This window comes from Scardinius erythrophthalmus (genome assembly GCF_964197995.2).
Source record: "Scardinius erythrophthalmus genome assembly, chromosome: 5".
NCBI classification, from domain to species: domain Eukaryota; kingdom Metazoa; phylum Chordata; class Actinopteri; order Cypriniformes; family Leuciscidae; genus Scardinius; species Scardinius erythrophthalmus.
The window spans coordinates 31,357,918-31,385,882 of record NC_138225.1 but is presented as its reverse complement, the minus strand read 5'-3'; the positions used below and the strand labels follow the sequence as shown (position 1 = coordinate 31,385,882).

General features: G+C 36.9%; 1 protein-coding gene across 1 annotated transcript; it reads right to left on the bottom strand.

The window, feature by feature from the left end:
- Positions 1–1,299: 1,299 nt before the first annotated feature.
- On the bottom strand, positions 1,300–27,872 carry sv2ca (synaptic vesicle glycoprotein 2Ca; the record flags this gene model as incomplete). The annotated part of the gene is made up of 12 exons (XM_081366843.1): positions 1,300–1,483; positions 1,629–1,788; positions 1,889–2,092; positions 2,234–2,367; positions 2,477–2,641; positions 2,723–2,811; positions 2,903–3,013; positions 3,751–3,840; positions 5,539–5,672; positions 11,428–11,579; positions 15,041–15,221; positions 27,287–27,872. 12 exons carry the CDS (start codon positions 27,870–27,872, stop codon positions 1,300–1,302), a joined length of 2,190 nt encoding a protein of 729 aa, XP_081222969.1.
- Between the last annotated feature and the right edge of the window lie 93 nt (positions 27,873–27,965).

Genomic DNA, 27,965 nt, shown 5'->3' with positions numbered 1-27,965 from the left:
TATATATATATATATATATATATATATATATAGTCATTATGTAGAATCAACCAAATAACACATAATTCTCTTCCCTTGGCTTGTAAATGATACTTGAATGATTAATCATGTGTCATGTGGTTATCAAACACATCTCTCTTCCCCTCTCTACAGATTGTAGACCCCATATGTTGAGGCGGGCCCTCTAAACTCCCTCTGCACCAAGTGTCAACAAGATAAGTCTTTGACATTGTACATAAAAGAGGTTTATCACCAGCCTGATTCTTATCAGTCCTTTCTGTCAGATTGTAAGATGGTTTTCATAAATGACAGTGGCACAAACACACTCTGATATCAATTACAGCAGCTACCTCATGTTCACATGTGATAATGATCATATGTAGGAGAGGCACAGTTTCAAAAGGCCATTCGCTGTTAGACAAATCACAAAGTGGCAGAACAAGTCAGATAACACATGTCTGTTGTATATGAAATCAAACTGACTTTGTTGATAACAATACAAAGCTTACGAGCAAAATATGCTCCACTTATAAGTATCTGCAGAGCACAAAATAGGATTTTGGATGTGCTTAAAGCATGAGAGTACAGTGCACATTTGTGGCCTTGTCATCAGAGGTTGGAGTACATATGCAAAAGGCGTGATTATAAAAATACTGATGATAATAGTTAAAAATAACACCCCCCAAAAATAATACTCAATGAAATTGTTCTAATAACAAACCCTGCTCCAATAATGGTTTCAGTATGTATAGTCAAATTCTGAAACTAGGCACTGAATAAAGAGTTGTTTACCAGTAGACCAGTCTCAGTCTCTCATCTCTTCAGTAACTCTCTGGGTTCAGTCAGCCAGCTGTGATGCAGCTGTGCCGCCAAGCTCTCGGCGCATCTGATCATCCTCTCTGCATATTTGCAGCAGGTTTGGACGGCTCATTAATAGCTTGTTTTGCTCAAGTCTTAATAAGGGGACATTAATATTTATGCTCACGTCCATTCCTAGGCCGTTACAACCCCTTGAAAAGCCACAAGGAAACACAAGGGTTTTTGGTCGAATCAACCGTACAGTATGTAGGTGCACAAGTTGTATCATTGCAAAAGGAAAGTGTAAAGATTGTCAAAATATTTACCCACTGTTTGATGACTAATTGAAAAGGATCTTGTTTTGAGCCACCAACATTCACCAGACTATATAGAAACACCACTGAAACAGTATATGCATTTATGTAAGTACGCAATGTGCCGTGATGATTAATGAGGGTTAAGTCAAGCCTTTTGAGTTTCTCCAGACCTCTGATACAAGGGTTACATGAGGACATTAGACCTGGTGTCAGGTAGTCGCAATCCCACCAGACCTCCGCCAACAAGCACTGAGGAAGCCAGAAGAATAGGGATAGCTTTTGTGATGCCAACTAAAGATCCAAAAATCAGATTTCCCATCGCCGCGGCTAGCTTGCACAAGGCATTACAGAAGCCAAATCCAGTACCTCTGAAATAGAGAGGTGGAGGGAGGGAGGATGGATGAGGAAAAAGGTAAAAAGTTGGTGTTACATTGATATTTAATGGGCTTTGAGATTTGGGAGCTTTGTTGTGTGTCTGTTAGCATATTTTATTATGTATGAGAACAAGCCCACCTTCTGTCCGTAGGGAACAGCTCTACTGTCACAACGTCCAGGGAGTTCCAGGCAGAGATACTCAGCCCATTGTATAGGCACAACATCCCAATCATCATTGACTCACTGGTGCCAAACCACAGGAAGAAGCAGCTGATACCAGACAGGATCATGGAAAACCCTGACAAAACAAACCAAATACTTACACACTATTCTTTCACACAATGATAAAAAGTGATATGATAAATCTCATACATTTTGCATAAACTTTTCTGCCTCACCTAACATAGACAAGCGGCCAATTTTGTCCATGAGAAGTGCAGACACAATGTTGCCAGGCAGAACAGCCAGTGTTCCCAAGAAATTGACAAAGTAGACCCAGTATGCACTATAATCATCCTCAAACGTCATTTGACAGCCTGTTTTGTTGTGGTAAAATGTGCCGTTTATGACGTCTGTATTTATCAGTTTGGAATCGTCAATATCTGTCAAATGAATGAATTGATTTCATGAGATTTAAACCACAGTAGAAAGCGATGGTTGAGTATGCACAGACATGTAGCAAAATGGTAGAATGCAGAAAAGTGTGTGTCTGTTTTGCATTCAAAAAGAAGTGACAATTTTACCAGTGTTGTAGAAGACGGCATCAATAAATGTGCAGTTTCGAAAGAAAGATCCCACCGATGTCACATGCTTAAAAAAGCAGTTTTCAAAGGTGGAATTGATGAAAGTGACGGACTTGAATTTCATACTTAAGAACCTGTGTAACAAATATAGGAAATGAATTACAGTGTGTGATAATATGCAGGCATACACAAAATAAGATTTAGGATTAAGATTGCTGTGACATAAGCATTTGAATAAGTCACCTGTCATTTATAAATAAGCTATTAGTGTGTATCTGGTTCTCGAGGGTGAAATTGAAGGTGAAGTCTTCAATGCGTTCGCTGTTATGCCTTTGTACTTTGGAGGCGTATTCATCAGCCTGAAGGTGCTTGATGACGTCAGGGAACCACACAGATAAACCATAATACCTGCAGAAGTATTGGAGTTCTTTTAAAGACTGGATGGATGGATGGATGGATGAATGGGTGACACAAAAAGGAAGGTCTTACCCAAATGACAGTGTAAGCCACACAATAGCAAGTTTCACTGTAATGTCCTTCAGTGGATAATTAAAACACTTCAAGAAGTTCAACCAAATCTGGAAGGACAGAAAAAGGAATTATTTTCATTTCATAAAATGGAATCATAAAAAATATCACAAGTATCCTGTAATTTATTGTGAATCTCACCCCATGAAGCTCAGTCTTTATTCTGAAGATCGCTTTTGAGAAAGAGTTGCCGGATTCATTCTGCATCTCCACAAACTCATCAATATGCTTTGGGATCTTAATTCTGTTCACCTACAAAAAGAAACAAGACTAAGGCATATGGGCTATATTCTACAGAATGTCTGCCAAAAATGTATATTTTGTTATGTAATGCAATGAAATATTTTTTAAATTGGACTTAAACGGAATAGTTCACTTAAAAAGGAAAATTCTGTCATCATTTACTCACCCTCAAGTTGTTTCAAAATTTCTATCTTCTGCTTAACACAAAGGAAGATATTTTAAAGAATGTCGGTAACCAGACAGTTGATGGACCCCATTGACTTCTATAGAAAAAAATACCATGGAAGTCAATGGGGTCCATCAACTGTTTGGTTACCGACATTCTTCAAAATATCATGTTTTGTGTCCAATAGAAGAAATAAACTCATACAGGTTTGAAACAACTTGAAGGTGAGTAAATAATGACAGAATTTTCATTTTCAAGTGAACTATTCATTTAAGTATCCAAATACGTTTTAAGACCACTGTAATAGAAAAAAGAAAGAATATGTTTAAGAAGGAATAAAAGTGTAAAATGTATGTGACAGCTTGATCTTCATCATTGGGCAGCTCACAAAGCCTTGATGCAGTCTGCAATCTGTCTCTACTTCTGAAGCTCAGTAAATGACACCAAAAACATCCATGAAGCCCACATACAGGGCAGGATGAGACAATCATTCATGAATTTATGCAACTTTTATGCAGCTTTAAAGCATAGTTGGTGCTCTAAGCAGCTTAAAGTTAGTGCAGTGAGGGAATCGACTCACGGTAAAGACTTTCTCGGGCTGTCCACGCGCTCGCATGTTTGTGTCATGAATCTGCTTGAGGATCATCCAGGCCTCGTCGTGCTTCCCCACCTGAAAGGATAAGAAAAATCCCTGAGAGATTAACTGGATTAAGTGGAAACCGGAGCACTAGATGACAGCCGCCCACCTCCATTGCCACGGCAGACCCGGGAGAGGGGCGTAGGGAGTCACGACAAGCACGCGTCATTAGCTTCAAAGAGAGTCGTGTTCCCTGAAGTCAGGCTCTTTCCTCAGATTTTCAAGGCATTCAAGTCATATAAACTGAATTGATGTTCTTGTAAACATGCAGTTAGCAATAAAACAGTAGCTCAATTTTTAACAACATATCTGAGTTACTTTTTTAAATAAGTAAAGCAAGTTATATAGTTATCCCATTTATTGACTGAAACCTCTGCTGCCCCCATGTTGAGAGAATTTGGAAGTAAGGTGCAGAGGCGTTGTGTGCAATGTGTAAACTTGATGGATATTGTAGTACAAGACTAAATGTGAGCATGCATTTACTCATCTCACTTGCACATTAACATTCAGTATTTTAAAAAGGAATAAAAACAGTAAAATGCAAATTGAGAATATTACACAAATCTGCAGTAATTCATGTTAAAGAATACACTTTATGTATTTAATCTCACTTTATTAAGCAATGTATTTGCTGCTGACCTATGATGATCCAATCCAACCATACTAATAAGCAAAATGACTAGATAAACATCAGATTTTTTGTTTCAATTTTTTTCAAAGATTTTTGAACTTTCTTCTCCTGCATCTTACCTATTCTTCTGCAATTTAGAATGGCAGCACAGCTGAAAGGTTTGTTTGAGCTGTGCCCTCTACTTTACAGGTGGGAATTTGCATTGTCTTCAGCCTGAGGCTTATTCATCTTCTGACTTTTTGCCAAAAAATTACTTTTTGTTTAAAAATACAGACAAACAGCCCAGCCCAGATAAGAAAAAGTAACGCAAAAGTAACATAATGCATTACTTACCATAAAAAGTAACTAAGTAGCACAATTAGTTACTTTTTTATGAAGTAACACAAATATTGTAATGCACAGGGGTGCACATAACTTTCTGGGTCTGGTTCTCAAGGGAGCAATAAGAGAATACTTGCCGAGATGGGTATTTTGACATCATTTTGAGTGTGTCGGTTCAAACCCAAGTAAACGCGAAAGAGGAATCAATTCGGTGTTCGAGCACTGCCTGAAACGCGCCTATCTCTCTGCGTGCACGCGCTTCCGGTGTGTGCGCGAGTCCAGATTTGCGCCTCTTCTTCCACGTTTAAAATCGTTTCAATGAGTAAATTGGCAAGACAAAACGTTCAAATGATAAACTTTCACTCTATGATGGTTAAACTTAGCAGTTAATCCGCGAATCACATGTGTGCCAAACCGTGGGGCCTGTTCTGTACGGATCACGGATCAACTGCGATCCGTCGCACCCCTAATGATTATTGAACACACTTATCATAGTGATTGCTATCTTACCAGAGATGGAGAAAAATCCTACTACAGTAAGCAAGCGTGTCCCTGTCCCAAAAATGGCCAAAATGTTGGTACTGCGCATAGTTTATTTTTACCACGCATGCGCACATGCACACCAGTTACTGTATGTGCACCCCTGGTAATGCATTACTTTTAAAAGTAACTGTCCCCAACACTGACGATAACGATAAATATATAGTTCTAAAAATCATTCTAAATGTAAAAGAATAGCGAAGTCCACACCACAACTATAACGAAAATGTTCTACTTACCTCCAAGTAGAACCTCGGGCTCTCCGGCATGAACATTAAAGCCACCACGGCACAGAGGCAGGGAAGAGCGCACACCACCACAAACACCCTCCAGCTGTGGAACTGATAAGCTGAGCCCATACTGAAACTCCAGCCTAAAAAAAACAACAACATCAAACCATTTTTCATGTTATTGATCCAGCACAGAAAAGTGCTAGGCTGGTAGCACTTCAAGGCATAAGACTGTAGGATTTGAACAGGCAACATTTGTCAATAACTGCTGGCATGTTACAGTGATTACGGTCTGTGTGAATACATCCATTTCATTTGTCCAACGCTGACTGATTACATAAATAGTGAATCTAGGGCCCTATTTTAACGATCTGAAACGCAAGTATCAAGCGCGAAACGCAAGTAACTTTGTGGGCGGGTCTTGGGCGCTGTTGCTATTATACCGGCGGGATAAATGACTCTTGCGCCCGATCGCAAATCTAAAATGGGTTGGTCTGAAGTAGCTTCATTATTCATAGGTGTGGTTTGGGCATAACGTGAAATAAACCAATCAGAGCATCATCTCACTATCTATCTATCTATCTATCTATCTATCTATCTATCTATCTATCTATCTATCTATCTATCTATCTATCTATCTATCTATCTATCTATTGTAATAATGTATGATTTGCAAAAATGAAAACTGCTGCTTCTGTGTAGATGAGAGAATTAAAGTGTATGCGCATTATTATGGCCAAGCATGCGCCCTTAAAATAGCATATAAATAACATGCGCAACGCACCACTGACTTTAAACTAGTTTTTTTCGGTCAGTGGCGGAATTGTTTTCTAAACCTGTAAAATAGCATTAGGGAACGTTTGCGCTGGAACACGCCTCCTCTTTGCGCTGAACCGCCCCTGGGAGCGCAAGTGTATTTCTTAGTTAACCGACGTGCTTCTGTGGAGGGAAAAGTCCGCTGTGCGCGGGTGCAAAATAGGAATGATATGCATCGGTGTACAAAGTCAATTGCGCTGGGTGCAAGATAGGGCCCCTAGTGTGTTTGTCTTTTGAACTGAAAACCATCAGAATTAATATGTGTAACAGATTGGGTTTCCTTTTATAATGCAGTCCTGATTTTAGTAAGTTAGTTTTTGTTTATTTAAATAAAGCTGAAATAAAATAAAATATAAATATTAGACAAAAACCTTAACCTTAAAAAAAATTTAATGAGAATGTTGAATTTGCAAATAACTTAAATAATTATTAATGTAAAACTAATATATATATATATATATATATATATATATATATATATTATTACAAATATTATATTATTTAAAATACAACATGAAAATATTTAAAAAAAAATTAAAAAACAAACAAAAAATTACTAAAACTAAAATCAAAATTTAAATATGAAAAAAAAAAAAAAAACTTGCACCAGCATTGCCTTTATCAATGTTTCTTTTAAGGCCTTAAATATCTTAAAAACCTAAGAAATGAATACAATATTCAATAATAAAAGGGACGGTTTAATGTATATATAATATATAATGTATGTGTGTATACACACACCTCCAACCAGACACATTTTCATGACATTCAGTGTGCAGAAATAATTTAGAAACTGTAGAAAATCGAATAGCTTCATTTACATTATCTTGCGTTTATCTACATGGCAAGACAGTACTGTTTTGGTTAAGTGTATGGAGCATGATATTCATCATAATACGTAGGCTAGAAGAGAACAGAGTGACCACTGAGCTACAGGATTGCACAGTTCTGTTATAATATGCATGCATATAAAAGGACCAATCAACATACACACTATCCAAAACTATTCCACATTTCTAAATTTAAGTGGTGTCAGGCAGGTTTCTGAAATCAAGTAAAGCAGCTTTAAGACTGTCATGGACTCCTAAGCTGAAACTGTTTTTGTCTCATTACTTTACAGTTTAAGTGGTGCTTTTTCTATCCACCATATGTATCTTTTTCTTTACAGTAATGTCTGATGCGCTGAGCTGTAAAACTGTGTGGGGTGCTAATGATGTCATTAAAGTTGAAATGTCCCATTGAAAGGCAGAAAGTACCTTTTATTGCTTCAAACGCAAAGTGGCCATTAAATGAATTATTTATGTTTTATGCATGATTAAAATAAGATCATAAAAAAAGTTTTTAATAAAGTTTTTATGGGTGGATGCCCTCTGCCAATTTCTTATGCCCCCCAAACCCCCCGTCCCATCAAAAGGACCCAGGAGAATGTTTGCAGACATTAAATACCATATGTCTAAATAAACACTGTGGTATTTTAGATCAAATTTAGCTGTCATTTGGTAGATGCTAGGCAAACTAAACAGATGCCAACACGCCCACGTTCCTAAAAGTCACTAACATAACAGCACAAAATAAAAGAAAAACCCAAACTACATTAAATATGGGTAACATAAAATTGTATGATATGCAAAGTAAATATAAAATCATGAGTTTACAGCTAATGATGGCGGTTTACAGAAGATTGTGGTATAAATAATGGTTTATGTCAATACCGGAGTGAAAGACACTCTAGAAATACAGCATGGTAAAACCAGTCACTCAATGTGTGTGTTCATTTGTGCATCTCTGTGAGGACCTGTGGTAAATTATGACGGTAACATTACACAATATGTGATTCCGGCAACAGGCAAGCCCAGAGGGTTAATGTTTCGCCATGTCATTGGAAATCTCATTACACAGATTATGTGCATAATTGACTGAGGAAACGAGTGACTGAGTCAGCAGATAGTAAACCTACGCGTTTGAACTCATGTACAGTGACGTGCCAGCGGCTCTACTATGGCCGGCTTCCATGCAAATAAAACGACACACTCACAAACACACAAACTGAGTGAAAGTAAAAATGGAAAAAATTCAATTATATGTACATTCACACTTTTGCTCTGTTACAAACCCTAGCATGCTGACTCCAGAGGCACTGAAACTTCATGTTGGCATGTATCCTTTGTGAAGAAATTCACTGCGACAAGCTCAGTGAAAAAATGCTATTACTATTTTTACTAAGATACGGTAAAAAAACGTAAGAGTGCGTACTGAATTCAGCACACGTCTAAGAAGAAAAGTTCATTCAATACTTCTTTCAAAAATTAATTTGACCTAATATTTGTGTGCTAATGTGTTTATATTATCTTTTACTTATATTAGCATATTGTTGTGTTAGCTTAGCAACTTGCGAACATCAAACTGTTGTGTTTCAAATCTCTTTTGATTTGTGATAAATAATTCACTTATGAGGCTGTTTTACATGCAATGTTGCCTTAGATGGGAGCTGACGATGTAAAATGTGTTTATGTACACTTGCTTCAAGGTAACTCGTTTGTGTATGGATGTACGAACAGAGTGACAAATAACAAAAGAGCTTTTAAAAGTGTCAGCCAACTGATGTATTACCCATAGTGCACACATAGCTACGTGACTCACATATTTGCATTTATGTTCCAATTATCATTAGTAGTGCTTGCTTAGCCATATTTTTACTATTTGATTCAGAGATTTAAACAAATGCCAAACCATATTATGCTTCAGTGTGTAACTCCCAGACTGTCTGCACAACAAACATGAATGATACCTCAAATTGTGAAGCCTCTTTAGGAGAAGTGCCATGTCACAGTCAGTAGCTTTGTTTACATGCAACAAAATAATAATCTATTTAAAATTGGAGTGATCCCACCCCCCACCCCAATCAATGAGACTGCTTTATCCGAATGAAAGTTCGATATGATTAAAAGAGGGGGTGTATGCAACAAAGTTCAAGTTCAGGGAAGCAAGTCCCCCATTCTCTTGTCTCAGCCTCAGACGTCACGCCCACGGACCGTTGGCTGAACATCTGATACATATGGCACACTTTACTGGAAACACTTCAGTTACCACATGTGTTTTTTCTTTTCAGGCACAGAGTCCCCCCCCTCCCCAACAGACACACTCAGACTCCCAATTTACTGGGCCTATGATTGTTTCCCATTGATTCCCGGCATACAGACTATAACATAGACTCCCTAATACTCTCCTAGACACTGTGTTTGACAGCTTGTCCCCAGCCCGGGCTCCACCGAGGGCCATTCATAAATCAAGCACCCCTTTCGCTTTGTTTCACAAGGCAAGGAGAAAAACCTCATTATGGTCTCAAAGAACAAAACAGAGCGAACCGGACCCCCCCTTAAATAGGTGTGAAAACGGTCAGCTCTCGTCATCGTTTTGCCCGAAAGACTCCTCTCCATATCCATTCAGCTCCTTTCCTCCACCCCTTCCCCTCTATTCCATCATTTCGCTACTGATGAGTACAGCTTATTTCCAGAGTAGAGGTTATCATAAATCACTGGGCTATGGCTTCCCCCACAGGAGCCACTTCATCCTTTAAATATCCCTGCAGTGCTCTGTTTCTACATTAATCACTTAACCTAAAGCTCTGCTGTTCTCCGCTCCCTCACAGTCGTCCCTGTCTGTGAGAGGACAGCCCACACTTGGCGGAGGAAAAGCAGACACCTTGACCTAAGCTTGCCGAGTACCTTGTTGTAATCGGACTGTCGGTCTTCCTGTGTCATGTGATACTTGATTTACAGGTTTATACAATCGCTAGAACACATTTCTGATTTATCATTAATTGAACTGTTAAAACTGAAAACTGTTCAACTTAAATTCAAAACCTAACATAATGCAAAATTGAATAAGACAGCTATTTGCAACAGTTCTACAGTAATACCATATTACGAATGCAAAAAGTACAATCGAAACAATTCGATGCAGCTGAACTCCTACACAGGTTTTAGTCTTTCAATATCTTTACCATCTATACAAAAGATGAAAATTTAGTTATAATTTTGTAATGTAAACATGGACTAAGTTACATATACTGTAGTGAACTCTAAACAGCAGAGAGTGTCATTCTTGTTTTGTAAAGAAATTTTACAAAAGCAATCATTATATAATGCTGCCTGTTGTTAGTGGTTTTAGGTCATTGTTTTATGAGTGACAGTGTGGGTTTGTTGGTTGACAACCTTTGCCAGTGTTGACTGAGACTTGATTTGAAGTGATTTGGTAGTTTTAGTGCATTTTGAGTGTGAAATTAACTGCTATGACAAGTTGAAAGTAGGTTAGGAAAACTGTGAGAAGAGTTTTGAAAAAGTGACCTAAGTATTGAGAAATGTGTCCTAGTGATTGTAAAAAAGAAAAGAAAACTGTAAATGGAAATGAAAACAGGTAATATCATAGTTTTTTGGACATGATTTTTGGACATGTACAGTCGTAGTGCCATAGTATTTGTACATGTATTATGGTAATGCCACAGTATTCTTTAAAATACTTTGTAAATGGCATGTAAAACTCGATCAAACATTACTGTTCAAAAGTTTGGGGACGGTAGGATTTTTAATGTTTTTGATAGAAGTCTTTTATGCTTACCAAAGATGCATTTTGATCAAAACTACAATAAATAAAAAAAAAAAAAAATTATTTTCATATATTTTATTAAAATGTATATTCATGCAATGGAAAAGCTGACTTTTCAGCATCATCTTTAGTACCACATGATGCTGACTTGGTGCTCAATAAACATTTCTTATTTGTATCAATGTATATATATATATATATATATATATATTTATTCTATATATATATATATATATATATATATATATATATATATATTCATGATCCTTTGGTGAATAGAAAGTTTAAAAGAACAGCTTTTATTTCAAATATAAATCTTTTGTAACAATGTGTAACTTTACTGTCACTTTTTATCAGTTTATGCGTCCTCACTGAAAAAGGTCATAATTTGACATATTATTTGTTTTATTTAATAGTGTAATATTATCACAGTTCACTAATAAATTAACATTTTAGTACATGATCTGCTTCTCTTACCGTAGTGAGGTATGATGGCCCAGGCCATGGCAGAGGCATAAATCTCCCCTATCATCCAGAACATGCAAAGCCAGCTCAGATGTTCTCCACGCTTCTCTCTTGCTAACACCTCAGCAAAGTATGAGAAGACTATGGGCACCGCTCCACCAATCCTGAAGGACAAGAGAAGGAAGAATAAAGCAGAGAAGCACAACCTCAAGGCCAATGCAGAGGGTATAAGTGCTCAGCGAATTAAGACAGCTGTTTTCTTTTTTATGTACTTCCCATTTGAATAATTTTGAAACACAATAACAAGTGTGTATCTGTGGACCTTTTTAAATTGTGTTTACAGTTTTTCTCAATTCCTAACACAATTCATGAAGCAATTTACCATTTTCTCACACCTATAGACACATTATTAAAACTGCACACCAACTTGCACAAACCTCAAACTTCCACATCATAATCTAATATTTTAGTCAAAAACATATTCTCTTGTCAGAATTAAACTTTGGTCTCAGAAGACACACAAAAACCTAACAAATACACAAACTGCTTTCCTCTCCAGGGAACACTAATGAGATCAACTCACACCACTGTAACAAAAACCAATTACAGTATGCAACATGAACAAAGGGGTCCAGATACAGCAAAATACTGTACAACAATGAGCTTAAAGAAAAGTTTATTTACATTGCACTTCTGTAAAGCAGACATTCTCTATGTACCTTCTCTAGGCAGTCATTTCTCAGTTTTGCAAAAATACAGAACCTGAAAAAAATATTTGGCTAAAAATTTATTTGACAATCACAAGTTTGATGGTATACAAAGTTTACTGTACAAAGGGAAATTTCCCTCATCGAAAGTACTGTTTCTGTGTACTGTAATTTCATTGTATGAATAAGTAATATAAATTCCCTGTAGATGATTCTTTCAGCTCTCTCTCCAGTGTTAGGATGCATTTTCTAAAGCACAATCACTTGTGCTCCTATTTATATTATCCTGAGATTCTGATGTGTCATCAGTTTTGCTATGTAATTTGTCTTACTTGAGTACACATTGTGATGCTTGAGTTAATTATATTATGTGTTTGTTTTCTGAATGAGGTTAAGCCTGTGTAAAATGAAAGCATTTTTGTGTAGAATTTTGAAGAAATCGTTAAGAAAACTGGTATGTGTGCGAAAACAGGTGAAATGTGTCTTTGTTTTGAGAACTGAATGAATGGTTTGGGAATGGTTCAACTGAATCAGTTATAGTGTGTTAGCAATCGAGACAAACTGTAAGTGTGTAATTCCTGTGTTGCCACCATGATCAAACTGAATTGCAAAAATTTCAAGATGGTTTCTAAAACCATTTTTTTTTTAAATAATAATGTTACACTTTTAGGGAAATCAACCTAAAAGGGCTTGTACTGCACATTAAGTTAGGATAGGCAAACAAATATTTAAGACTGAAACATTACAATGAAAAATGAGCTTTAACTGCTAAAAAGAATCTACTGAGGGCTGTGAGGAGCACTCCTCCCTTAACAAGTCAATTGTAAACCATTAATCTTTTAGATAGAAATTTTAAATCTTGAGAAATTCTCATTTGATTTGACGATCAATCAGAAAAACACTTCATGTGTAAAGCAATAGACTTGATGTAATTAAAGACTACTCTGTGTCCACACAAGAAAAACAAAATAAGTCTTGTCTTTGAGATTTCATTTAATTGCTACTACTGCGTTAATTAGTCCCCAGTTTCTTCTTCAGATCAATATTTGATATGAAGGAAAGACACTGAAATACAATGTAAACCAGAAACTTCCAAAGTGTTAGCATTTAAAAGAATCAAAGATTATTTAAATCTGGACTTTACCAACCTTTTCTGATACTACCATTTAAAAGTCAATAAGATATTTTATTTGGAGACTTTTACTTTGTAAAAAAAAAAAAAAAAATATATATATATATATATATATATATATATATAAATGCTGTTCTTTTGAACTTTCTATTCATCAAAGAATCCTGAAAAAATATATATATATTACTGTTTCCACATTGATAAAATTAATAAGAAATGTTACCAAATCAGCACATTATAATGATTTCTGAAGGATCATGTGACAATGAAGACTGTAAGTAATGAAGCTGAAAATGTAGCTTTACCATCACAGGAATAAATTACTTTTTAAAATATATTTAATAAGAAATCAGTTGTAAATGATAATAATTTTCACATTATTACTGTCTTTACTGTATTTTTGATCAAATAAATGCATCCTTGGTGAGCATAAGAGACTTCTTTTTATTTTATAAATTTATCGAAAAATGGCCATTCAAAGATTTCTTTATCAGCAAAAATACCTATCTCTGTGTTGAAGATTTGGGTTAACACTGCTAATTGTAAACCTGTATGACAGCGACCTCATCCTGCATTATTTTTGAAATATGAAATTAAAACTGAAACATATATTATTTTATACAGACATAATACTGCTTATCATTGTACCCATATTGACATCCTAATTAGCAACAACAACCTGTGAAATGCTCATTAGGAGGCGCAGGCTTCAGTGCAAGTCATTACAAGCTGAATGTGTTCAAAGATTCACAAGAACACCATCATCAGAGAGACAAGTGCTTTAGCCATGGACCAATAGACAGTGTCCGCCAGCAATGGAGAATCAGAGACCCAAGAAAGCAGCACTGCAGAGGCTATTGATCCAGCCAGATGTAATGTATTGTCTGTCTGAAAAAGACTATTATCTAAAGAATAGGGGAGACATTCTCGTTTTAGAGGAGGGTTGATAAAAGATGCCCATTGTATAGTTTCTCATGATACCAGCCAAAATCGCTTTCCAGAAACACGTCAAGGTGCAGGTGTAGACTATATTTAGGTAGTGTGTTAAATTGATAATTTCCATATATGTCTGTTTACACATGGGAGTGGCAGAGATATTGTTCAGACTTCTTTACAAACATCGGAAGAATCACTGTAGGATGTATGTTCCAAAAAATAACCTATATTGAGGCATGATCGTGGTATAAAAAATACAATGTACAATATCTACATAAACAGTATTTTCTCACTTTATACATCTTTATTTTTTTTTTATTTAATCAAAAATACAGTAAAGTACTAATATTGTGAAATGTAATTTATCCCTGTGTTGGCAAAGCTGAATTTTCAGCATCATTACTCCAGTCTTCAGCATCACATGATCCTTCTGAAATCATTCTAATATTCAGATTTGCTGCTCAAGAAACATTTCTTATTGTTGTCAATGTTGAAAACAGTTCCGCTGCTTAATATTTTTGTGGAAACCGTAATCATTTTTTTTTTTTGTCAGGATTCTTTAATGAATAGAAAGTAAAACAACAACATTTATTCTAAATAGAAATCTTTGTTAACAGTGTAAAAATATTTACTGTCACTTTTGATCAATTTAAAGGATCCTTGAATAAAAGTATTCATTTCTTAAAGAAAAAAAATCTTACTGACCTCAAACAATGGTGTATATATTTTTATCGATATTTTCTTGTATTGTAGTGATGTACAGAATCTAAAGTCTTTATGAAGATCCACATTTTGGACTTTTCAAACTTAAATGTCAATTTAATGTTTAAGACGCAGGAAACGGACTCACCCTAAGCCGGCTATCGTGCGACAAAGCAAGAAGACGCCATAGCCCTGCACAAAAGATGATAGGAAGGCGAAGAAGCCATTTATGGACATACAAAGGAGCAGACACTGCCGTCTGCCCAGCTTGTCGGCCAAGCCGCCCCAGAAGAAGGCCCCTACCATCATTCCCAGATACACAATGCTGCCTGTAGTGAATAAGAGGAGAGGAAAAAAAGAACAAAGTGAAACAGTAGGAACACACACCTCAGGCAGAGAAACACACAGACTGAAGTTGTAATATTCAGGAGAGCTTGTTTTTGCCTTCATTCTTGTTTGCGTGCTGATTTATAAGAACAAAATGATTTATATGCTGCTTCTTGGATCAGGAACTCCATTAAACTTTCAGTTGACTGATGTTTTCACCTGAGGACTTTGTTTGTTGTTTTCCAGATGAAATGCAGGAGACTTTCTGTGATGATGCTATTAGCACAAGGGACCGTGAAAACCGATTACATAAGTAGTCCAAAGGAAAAACAAATAGCCATTAAAAATGTATCAGATTTTAGTGATCTCAGAATTCTCTACAGAAGCTTTCTGATATCACTTTGATATAACATTTACTCCATCTGTGCAAAAATATTAGCATCTAAAGGATTTAACTGAAAAGGATCTGCAGTGATTGTGTATTGTAATAAGATGCCTCCATATCTAGAGCACAGCATTAGGATACTGCAGATAAAATGTTAAATACAGACAAAAACACACCCTAACATTTTGAGTCTGATATTTTCTAACATTATTATTTTGATGAAAAATGTGCAGCTTTACAGGTACAATAAAATCAAATAAATGTTATTCCTCTTGAATTTTCTACAAATAATCTAATTGTGTCACGAAACAGAAGAGGAGTCATGAAGGTAAAAGTAACAGTTCTTTATTAAAGGGTTGATGGTGATCTGGAAGATCGTCAGACATGTTAGTGATGAGTACAAGCAGTTCAAATGACAGTCACACTTAGCTGATGGGGTATTTCTGCATGCAGGGTTGAAGACAAGCATGATGAAGATAATGGGTCCAAGGCAATGAGTCTCTGGAGGAGAACTGGTGCTGGGGGTGTGTTGGCTGAATCCATGACAATTTGACACAATTTATTGAAAAAAGAAAAAAGGGAAGAGCTTGGTGTCATAAATGGGCTGTAATGATGCACATGAAGACGAGAAATCAAACAAAAACAGCCTTTAATAGATTCAAATGGGAACACGCAGAAGATCACACAGAGTAATTAAAACAACCACATAAAATAAAAACATAAAAACGAAACTGGTCAAAGAACAGACAGAACTCAGGAAATAAATACACAGGGAGAACTAATCAAGGTAAAACAGAACAGGTGCAGGAATTAATGAACAACTAGGAAACTAATGATGACTAGGAACTCAGGCAAAACAGAAGATGGCTCTGACTGAAAATGAAACCGAAACACAACATAAATGTTAGACTGGGTTAGCCTAAATAAAAGTATACTATACATTTACATATATTTAACAATGCTCTTCCCTTTTTTCCAAAAATTATTGTTATGTCCAGGCAAGACAAGGAAGAAGTGAGAGAGGAGGATCCAACTGCAGCACTCTTAAACTTTTATAAAAAAAAAAACAAAAAAAACATGAATTCGAAGACGGCTGGCTGAACCATACTAAGCAAATAGCAAAGACAATACAGGACAATGAACTGAAACAAACTGAGGGATTAAATACGAAGGCTTAATCAAACCAAACAAGACCCATGTGAACATAATCAAATAACCAATGATGACTCAATATATATATATAAGTTCACAATACTCATATGTATTTATTTTTAAACTTAAATGGTTTATCACAATCAGTTTCCTCAATCGGTTTGAGTTGAGTTAACTTGTTGGGTTTTTCAGTGTAACCATAGTAAGAAAGGACCTAATCAGAAACCAAGGAAACCAAGCAAACTAAAAACAGGAAGGAAACACAACATAAGGCTGAATCTGAAATCACATACTTCCCTATTATATAGGTGAAAAACAGTATGCGACAAAAGAAGTACGTCTGAATTCACAGTACTTATAAAAGGGTAGGCAAAAAGTATGACATAATACTTCTGGTGAGATTCTGAAGTGAGCATACAGTGGACACTTTACTATCCCATGAGGCCACAGGAGAGGATTTGTGAATGGTGGTGACCCGACACGACTGATGCTGGTAGGTTACATGATAATGACAACAACATGGCAAATGTAGCACGGATTACATTCATAGTACACACATTCATACAATATAGAATGTACTTTTTTGGAAAGTACAGTTGGAAAGTAATGACTTATTTAAAATAATCAGCCTACCTACTCAAGAGAGTAGCGATTTTGGAAGCAGCCTAAAGGCCAATTCACACAGCACAGACAAACACCAACAAACACGTTTGTTGGGATTTTTCTGATCAGCGTGTTAACCCTGTCGGCGTCCATGACTGACCATGTTCAATCAGTGTTTGCAGTGTTTGTTGGGGCAGTGTGAACATGAAAAGTTATTTTTCATAAAATTCTAAATCCAACGGCCAACCTGTTTGTTGGCGTTTTACTGTGCAGTGTGAATTGGCCTTAAGAGTCCACAAACAGAACATTATTTACAGATTATTATTTGCAGAACAATCCCTGTTTTCCAATACATGGGCAAAAAAGGAAGAGCTTAAATGTTAATAAAAATGGTTTATAATGGTAAAAAAAAAAAGTAAATAAAATATTTGTAGCAGACATACAATAATTCATAGAAAAGGGAGAAGTTAAAAAATATTACATAAGAGTGATTATTAGCTGTCTTATCAGACATAGAGAGAATGATAAAGAGAAATTGTGAGTAACAGATGGATATAGTTGTATTTGACAGAAGGGACAATATGTACAGAGATGCAGTGACACTTTTTATACAGACCATGTGTTGCAATGCACAAAACGTTTTGGAGATTTGTTGATTACTCAGAGTGCAAATTTTCATCTGATACAGCAGCTTTCTCTGTGACCAAGCACTTACACAATCTGCTGCTTTAGAACTAGCACAGCAATTAACAATATGCAGTAAAACTGCTTTGCTGGTACAGTATAAGACCGGTACATAGATTTATTTTTGAAGTTGACTACTTTAAGACTTGTGCGATTATGCATTTTGTTTTATATAATAAAGCAGAAAGTGTGTATGATAAATGCATGTCTCACATTTCTTATAATAATACAAACTCATAGAGGCATACAAGACACATTTATGTCCAAAAGTTCATTATTTATAATGAAGACTCCAGAGATCATGCCAGGCATTGCACTTTTCAACAAAGTGGAAAAAGGTAAAAGATTTCTTATTATTTTTCCCCTTTAGGTCCATTTTTAACCTTAAAGTTTTATGCCAAAAGCATAATTTATTACCTTAAATACTCTTATCCCAATCTATTGTAAATGCAAGAAGGGCAGCCATAATCATTGTGATTACCATTTTAAATACATATTTAGGTTTCTATTATTTTACTGTATAGCATTGACAGAGTAGCAACTGTTTTTTTTTTTTGTTTTTTGTTTTTGTGTGTGTGTGTGTAGGCTTCTGGGCAATGAAAGTTACATCATTCAAAATGTTCCACACAAATAAAAAATCATCCAGGTTTGGTACAGCATTAGGGTGAGTAATTTTTGTTGGTCCCTTTAAGCATGCAGTGATATCAGCAACAATTAATACAAAAAGTATTAATTTAACAAACTATCAAAACTGTCTGCCTGTGTCTTGGCTTACTGAATCTGTAGTGTGTAAGAAAGGTGATACAGAGTATGTCTGCTGTATGAAAGCAGTTTGGTGAAGACTGAGGCTGATGACACAGCAGGGAGTGATGGTGTATGGAGACCTGTCTATGGAGTCTGTCAAGAACATCCCATTCTTGTGATTTTAACAGTTACTATTATTTAAGAAATATCTCACAGCAATAGTCCTGTTGGGATTACCTGCGACATTGTGCTACTGCTGATTCAATCTAGTGATTGTAAGTAGACATTGCTTTTAAACAACAGTTCAAAACAATAAGGTAATATTAGGCTGTGTCTGAAATTATATACCCTCTTGAGTAGGTAATTATTTAAAATAAGTAATTACTTTACGACTGCTAAAAACGTATGTTCTTTATAGCATGAATGTGTGTACTATGTAATCCAGACGTACTACATTTGCCATGCCATTATCATGTGACCTACCAGCGTCAGTTGCGTTGCTTCACTGTCATTCACAAATCATCTCCCGTGGCCTCATGGGAAAGTAAATCCATCGTATGCACACTTCAGAAATTCGCCCGGAAGTATTAGGTCATCCGGGGACATTATGCTTATTCTTTTATGAGTACTGTGAATTCGGACGTACTTATTTTGCCACGTGCTGTTTTTTGTCTACTATAGGGAAGTATGCAATTCCGGATGCAGGTTTACATTTTACAAATAATATTCAAAATGACTTTGTTGGTCTTTGCTCTGCTAATGAAAATAGTTCCAAACAAAGCCAATGTAGAATCAGAGTAGTAGCACATCAGTGTTTTGAACAAATGGATTAAATTAATGATTCAATGATTCATAAAGATATTGTCACCACCTACTGGCGTAACAATAACCTACACTGTAAAACCTTTCCATTAAAGTCACTATGAAATTAAAATGGACAATTCCTATTTTCTTATAGCCTGGGTTTCCCCATGCTGCCTTGAGAGCAGCGCGATTTATTCCCGCTGCTAGGCAGCCTGGATACCATGGACCAGATTTTCCCCTCAAAAAGGGAACCAATCACAGAACGGGGAGGGAGCAGCAAGACGATGACGACGTCTATGCGACACACCGAAGCAGTTTGTTTATATCTATGGATCCAACATGGCATCAGATGCGAAGTTACCTTTCGATGCAGCCTTAGATAGTGTTCGAAGTAGTTTAGAACGCAAGTTTATTTCGTCTTCTTCCTCGTCGAATTTCTGTCGCTCTACATACGTCATCTGGTATAATTGAAACGATTGGCTATGAGCTACGTACAGGCGCATTTGATAGACATTCGTAGCGCCCAATAAACGGCTCTGGGCATTCGTAAACCACGCCTCAAATACGAGAAAATGAACACGTGGTTCCCAGACCACTTATCAATGAGACGAGGTCTGACGTTAGCCAGGCTAATTTTCTTATTGAAAATTGCTATTTATTATGAATTATTTATCTGCGCACACTATTATTAAATACTTAAATTCATGTGCTGAATCAAAATAACTTTTAGAAACCACAATAATACAACGATCCAATCAATTCCCAATGGACAAAAAAAAAAAGACGTCCCATCCTACATTTTTCAGTACGGTACAAAATACTATCACAACTTCCATTTTATGTCGTCTTTAATGCAAATACTGTATGGAAAGTGAAAACACATTTAAGCACAGTTACACAAAAACATCTGTCCATAATTTAAAATACCATAATTACTGCAGTTAGTGTTGCCTCTCAAAAGCCATAAAAGATTAAAACAGGTTATGTTTCAAACTGTGTAAGAAGCTTCATGAGTCTTAGTTTCATTTCTTTTTAATGTCAGTAATGACTAAACCAAAAGTTTTGCGTTCCACCGAGAAACTTTGCCATTTCATATTTTTGACCATTACCATGACCTCTTATGGTCTCTGTCAGTTACAACAACTTTATGCCATGGTCCTTCTGAATACTCGATTCTGACTGGTTGGAACATGCACATTAAAACTGTTTAATGCACAAGTAGTTCCAATCAGTTTAATCACCATTCTATATTAATGTGCTGTTTTCACTGAAGCACAGACACATCACTTGCAGAGATCGGAGATAGCACTGAGCACACACAGAAACATTCAGGAGAAACTTGTTATCAACACTACACAGCAACTTTTATTAATAAAACAGCTTCTCTGCTGAATCGCTATTTTATATTACTCAGCAAGGAGGTGGTAATGTTGCTGTTCTTGAAGTAATTAAGCTTGCAGCGTAATTGTTAGTAGAGAGAGATGCCGCAAAGACTCAGGTAATTTACACAAGCATCTCTCATCTAAGCGTGCAGAATGTTAGATCTAACGAGTCGTAGGCAAGCTGATGAAAATAACCATTATTGTATCCCTTCCAGTCAAATGTAGTGCTGCAAACATCAATGAAAGCTTTAACTTGTCAATGCTGGTAAATGACCATGGTATAAGTGGGATAATCCATGGCTAGCTGTGCATTAAACGTTCAGAATGCACTCTGCGGAGGCATTCAAAATGTGAATTTTGCTCCACGTCATGCATTAAAGTTTAATGCACAGGTAGCTATGGATTATCCTTTACATAGTAAGCATGGCATTTTGTCGGAAGTTATGGTTACCATGTTAAAAAATGTTACTTGTTTACTAATATGTTCACTATAATGTTGTACCAGTGAACTCAATCTATATAACCTCACAGTGAAAACATAGTTATAACCAGTCAAGAACATTCACTGCCAATCAACAGTTTGATGATCGTGGAAGAGGAAAGCACAAGCTCCTTTATACATGGCTTTCAAAAAATGAATTACCCACATAAGGGCAATGACTCGCACATTTTTACTACCTGTACTTTTGTTATTTTTCCATTGTCAGCTTGTCTTTATGATCTGCACTTTAAAAACCATATGGATGGATCTCACATGGCTGAGTGAGGCTATAGCAGTGTGATTCATATTCTGTTTCAAATCTGGGCCATATAATTTAAAAGAGAGTGTTTAACCGAGAAATGAAAGAGAATAAAAGGTTTGGGGAAATATCAGAGTCAGGAAGCCAGGATTATTTTTGGAAAATGTTCTCTGTAAAAACCGAGTATATATCTTTCAATTTCTCTGTTGCACAATTGAGAGTCTGCATGTGCAGTCTTGTAATCTCTGCAGTGGGGTGATTTTACTGCAGTTTAGCCAAGCTCAGCGTCTCATAGTCACCAACACAGGAAAAGAGACATATAAAAGGGGATAATGAGAGAGGGAGGACAGAGAAATAGAGAGAAATGGGGTTGTGACAAGATGTAGTAGATAAAACAGCCACAAATTAATAGATAAAGGTGGACTCCTGGATCTAAGCCAAAAGTAATGAAAGACACACCACACAAAATTTTCAAAACACCATCAATTCCTGTAACTAGGTGATGCAGCAATTTTCTTCAAAATTTCCACAGAATAGTCAATGCCCCTTTGGTATAAATCATAGATTTTTGTCAGGATGAATAGACTGATAGTAGATGGGTAATTAGGAAAGCCAAGACTGTGAAACTATATTTAACTAAATTGCTCTGTACATGCAGCAGGAAACAAAAATGGATCAAATATAAACGGAAATAAAATGGATCATGCATAAACACAAAAGTCCATTTTCCTTTACTAAAGCATGATAACCTTGAGTAATGCTTAAAACTATTATGACAGAAAAGAATAGTAAATATCAAAGTCATATCATATTCATATCATAGTCATATCACTACATATCAGCCAAACTTGCTCTCAGAATTGGGTTACAAATCCTTAAAATTCCCTACAGATAAATAATGTGGTCAGCCATTTTAGTAAAAGCTCAAATATCAAAGGTTTATAACACCACAGCTGTACAATTTGAACAAATTTGACAGAATCACAGATCTCTGTTGTCTTAAAGGGGTCATATAGTGGTACATGCACTTATACAAGTTGATTGTACTGAAATGTGTGTTGGCAGTGCCTGTACACAACCATCATAAAATGATAAAAATCCATCCAGTGTTTTTTTTTTGACCCTCTCTGAAATCAAGCCGTTCGATTTTGTGACGTCACAAAATCGACACCCCTCCCACGATTGGTGAGTGACAGCAGCATTTCAACACAGACCCGCCCTCGCTCGTGAGCGAGCTGTCAATCATCATAGTCCGCGCGTCATTGTTGATACCCTCACTGGAGCGCTGTCTATGAGCAGAATGGCGTCTGCGATTGTTCTTCGGTGTAATAAGGAACACAGCAGTCATTTTGATGTTCCTAAATCCGAACCGTTGAAGACGCAGTGGCCGACTTTTGTTTTTGAAGGGATATGCCCAAAGGATTGACGCGGGGATTCCCCACGATCGTCCATGCGTTCATGTTTGCACGAATCATTTCACACCAGACAGCTTTACAAACGAGAAAAAACGGATCGGTACCAACGTTTTCCTGCTGAACCTCCAGAAGTGAGTGTAATGTTTTATTAACCTTTATATTAATATTTATATTAATCTTTGCAAATTTGCAAACCTTGCTGCACGCTTCACGATGAATGCAAGGTTACACTCAGGGTACATTACAGCATGTTTTCTATGTACGACGTTCTCAATATAATTCATAATCCCACGTTTATAATGAACAAGGCGTTATGGATATTGTGTTATTATTTCAAACGGTGTACGCACAGAACAGAGGGGCGGGGTGAGCAAAGCTCATTATCATTTAAAGACACATGCACTGAAACGGCGTGCTGAAAACAGAGCTGTTTTTGACCAGGTAAAATGAGTGTTTTCTTACAATACTAATGAGAATTTTTAATTAAAGTATATTACAAACTTTTAATTTAAACCCTAAAGAATCATATTAGCTTTAGGCTTTATGGCATTATATAACCCCTTTAATATTCTTTCCAACATTTGCTTAAAAGACTAATATATATAATCTATATGTAATGTAGTGCATGAGTTGTATGAAGTACTGATGGTGCCTTTTTGTAGGCTATTTATTGAAGCCAGAAAGCATAAATCAGCATAATAAATCAAATAGGGTTTTGAATGACTTGTGGATTAGTAAATGATGACAGAAATTGCATGTGTGAATTGTGAATGGTCAAAGTGATCAGGTTTAAAGATCAAATGTGGAATATGAAGCTGTGCAATTTCACTTGTTATACTATGATAGCAAACATAAAAAGACTCAAGAGCTGCAGAAAGTTCACATTCCGACTGGCAACACTGCATCATCTCTGCACTAAATTACCACTGCACCACTGTGCCTGCTGGAAAGCAGCCATTATCTTACTCACCGAGAGATATTCAGTGTTTTTAGCATGAGTCAGCAGGCTCTGAAAATCTAGAAATATTCAAATAAATAAATAAATAAATATAATTTTAGCAAGGATGCATTAAACTGATCAAAAGGGACAGTTAAGACTTTTACATCGTCACAAAAGAAAAATTTATTTCAAATAGTTATTTTGAGCTTTCTACTCATCAAAGAATCCTGAAAAAAATATCATGGTTTACACAACAATATTAAGCAGCACAACTGTTTTCAACATTGATAATAATAAAAATATTTACTTTAGCAGCAAATCAGCATATTAGAATGATTTCTGAAGAATCATGTGACACTGAAGACTGGAGTAATGATGCTGAAAATACAGCTGTATACATTTTAAAGTATATCATAGTTATCTTAAATTGTAATAATGTTTCACAGTATTATGATCATATAAATGTAACCTCAATAATAAGAGACTTCTTTCAATAACATTAAAAAATGCACTGACCCCAAACTTTTATATTTATATTGGCTTTGACACTGTCTGAGATGCAAGAGCATTTGAGATTTTTTATATAAATGTCTTTTGGTCCCTACATGTTTTAATCTTTCTGGCTAAGGAGCAGCAATTTCTTCAGCTGAGGACCGTATCCGATCTCAAAGGCCAGTACAAAGGCTGTACCGACAGTCACGGCCGGCCACGTGCGATTATGTCTTAAAAGCCATTGACAGAATATAAGGACAAAGAGAGAGAGAGGGAGCATGAAAGAGAGGGAAGCAGAGCATGCCACACAATGCCCTCAGGGCTCTCCAGATGAGTGCATAAGTGAAGAAAAGGCAGGATAAAAAAGAAGGATAGAAAGAAAGAGAGATGCTCAGACTTGATTAAACTGATAAAACACATAAGAATGTCAATTGATATCAATTGAACCAAGTCAAAGAGAACTACAAGACTGTTTAAATAGCAGTCCCAGGTGAAAAAGATATACTGTTAAATGTATTAAAAATGCATTATAGTATATTTGTATTGTACTAAAAACATACTCAAGTACATTTTTAATACATTTAATAGATAGTTTTTTTTCCAAATGGGTATCACACACTTGTTCTAGAAATAACAATAATAAACTGAAGAAGAAAAAGATGAAAACATAAAAAAAAAATTGTATTGCCTTTTTGTTGCTTCCTTTTTGTCCAACATATAAAACTGTCTGGCTACACTATTAATCCCTCGCATCTATAAGTTCAATGTTGTTGCAACACTTTGATAAAAAAAGGACATTAAATTAAAAAAAAAATGATTAAAAGATATAAACTTTTACAATTCCTGTCTCATTTCCCCTGTTTTGGGCCCTATCATACACCCGGCGCATGCAGGGACAAGCGTGACTTGTGTTTTTTGCTAGTTTCAGCCCGACGCAGTTATCATTTTCACGTCCTGCGCCACGTTGTTTAAATGGCAAATGCATTTGCGGCTATTTGTGCACCCATGGGCGTGCTGGTCTGAAAACAAGGTGTGTTCAGGCGCATCGTTGGCACGTTGCTATTTTGAGGCAACTGAAATAGACTGCGCCATTGACCAACTGAAACCTACCCTGCGTCTCAATGTCCATACTATCCATCCTAAACAGTATGTTAGATTACAATAAGTGTGTCCCAAAGCATAGTATGTTGAAAAGAGTATGCCAGGAGTACCCGGATGGTCTACTATTTCTGGTGGATTTTCGAAGTGTGGATCCGTGCACACTCTTAAGTCTAATATTGCCCACAACCCATTGCGCTTTGGAGGAGGAACTACAAATACGAGTAAAAAGTGTTAAAAAAACAACACTACAAAACATGGTGGATGTGCGCGACCAACGGAGAGAGGTTTAGGCTGGATCCCAAATGGCACACTCCGGCCTTGTGGACCTCCTTCGAGTTCACACTTGGTGACGTCAGGAAGTGCAGACCTACACTTGGTACACTTGCCCTCTTGGACTGGCCTTGAGTCCAAGAGGGCACACGAGAGTGTATTTTGGGACAGGCTTGATGATATCATGCCACCGAAAGCCAAACAGCCACGAAACTCCTCCCCTAATTTATCTGATTGGGTGTTCACAATGATTCCTGGGTAGGTAACTCGTGTGAAGGGTGTGAAAGGACACAAAGGCGGCGCTCGCAAGCACAAAGGCTTGTGTCCTGCTTGCCAAGTGTAGGGTGTCCCATTCAGCATTTCAGCACTCAGAAGTGTGCTTGCGAGCGCTGAAATGCTGAATGGGACACCCTACGGACTCGTACACTTGGCAAGCAGGACACGAGACTGCAAGTCCACATGAAGTGTGCAACGTTGCTATTTTGGATCCAGCCTTATATAAAGGTTTGAGTGACTAATCAAAAGAAAATGTATATGTATATGTATATATATATATATATATATATATATATATATATATATATATATATATATATATATTTAAATTGTAATATAAATTGCTCTAGTAATACGATGAAAAGATTGAACTCTGTCATGGAAACTAGCATGGATAAACCTTAATTAAACAATTTAATAATCAATTAAATATACCTGTATTTATACCTGTATATGATATTATGCTGTACCCACATCAGCCCAGCAGTTTGGAAAATGGACGGATGGATGATTCAGCTGCGGGTGCTATCTTCAGGCCAGATGCGGGAATTAATTCGGTGCCGGACTCTCATAATGAATTATGGGTGTTCTTTAGCAGTTGAGTGTACATTGGTTGTACACTTGTTATTGCGGTGCAAATGGGATTGAATGAGTGCACTTGATAACATCCATTATGGTTTTGGACACCACTTGGCTGTCCTTTCAAATAGTGCCCTATTTAAGGGTATAAGGGGGCGAATTCCGACTCAGCCCCTGTCTTTGTTCAGTTCTCCGCTCTTGTCCGTTATTCCGTTCCTGTTCTAGTATTTCACTGAGAATAGATGGAGGGATGGATGGAAGAAATTCTAGTTTTACATTTTTATAATTCTACTTTTTTTATTTGTCGATTTTAGGCCACTTACCCCAAACAGTTGTGCATGGTGCTGCCAAAACCAAGCTCATGGGTTTGATTTCCAGGGAATGTATGAACTAATAAAATGTATACCTTGCATGCAGTGTGCGTTGGTTTTAATAAAAGCATCTGCCAAATGCATAATATAGTGTCAATGTGTATTTGTTATTATTCCTGTTATTCTTACCTAGCCATCCAGAGCTCGAGTCAGACGCACACATATCCGTCTCTGCGCTAGGGAGAACGAAGCCCACCACGAAGACCTCCACACCATCGGACATGAGCGCCAGCCCCAGCGTGAAGAATAGCTGCCACTGAAACCTGCCATGTCCACACTCCTGTATGATGAGCTCGTACTGCTGGGCCAATTCCTCCTCGTCTGCCTGCCTCTCATTCTCCAGCTCTCGCCGGTCCTTCAGGCCATCCACCAGCGGCTGTCCCAAAGCCACCTGCCCATCCCTGGGCTTTGCATCCGATGGGATCCCCTGGTACTCCCCTTCATATATCTCATCCTCATCATCATGACCCTCAGTGGCGTCGCTGGATCCCTCTTCATCATTGGCGTTGTGGCCTGTGTAGTTTCCATCCGGCTGGCTGTAGTAGTCATCATCTTCATCCTGGAAGCGTTGGTAGGCGCGACTGTGGGAGTACTCGTTTGAGGCATGGTCCACAACTTTGTTGACTTTCTTAGCGGCTTGTCTTTTGGCCACCTTAGCAATGTCTCTGGCCCCCTTCATGAGGGAAGATGTGTCTTGTTGAGCTGTATCATCCATGATTAGATGATGGAGGGGAAGAGGTCTGCAGTCAGCACAGAAGAAGAGATTTTGCCTTTATGCCTCTCATGAGTCTAGGGGAGAAACACATGT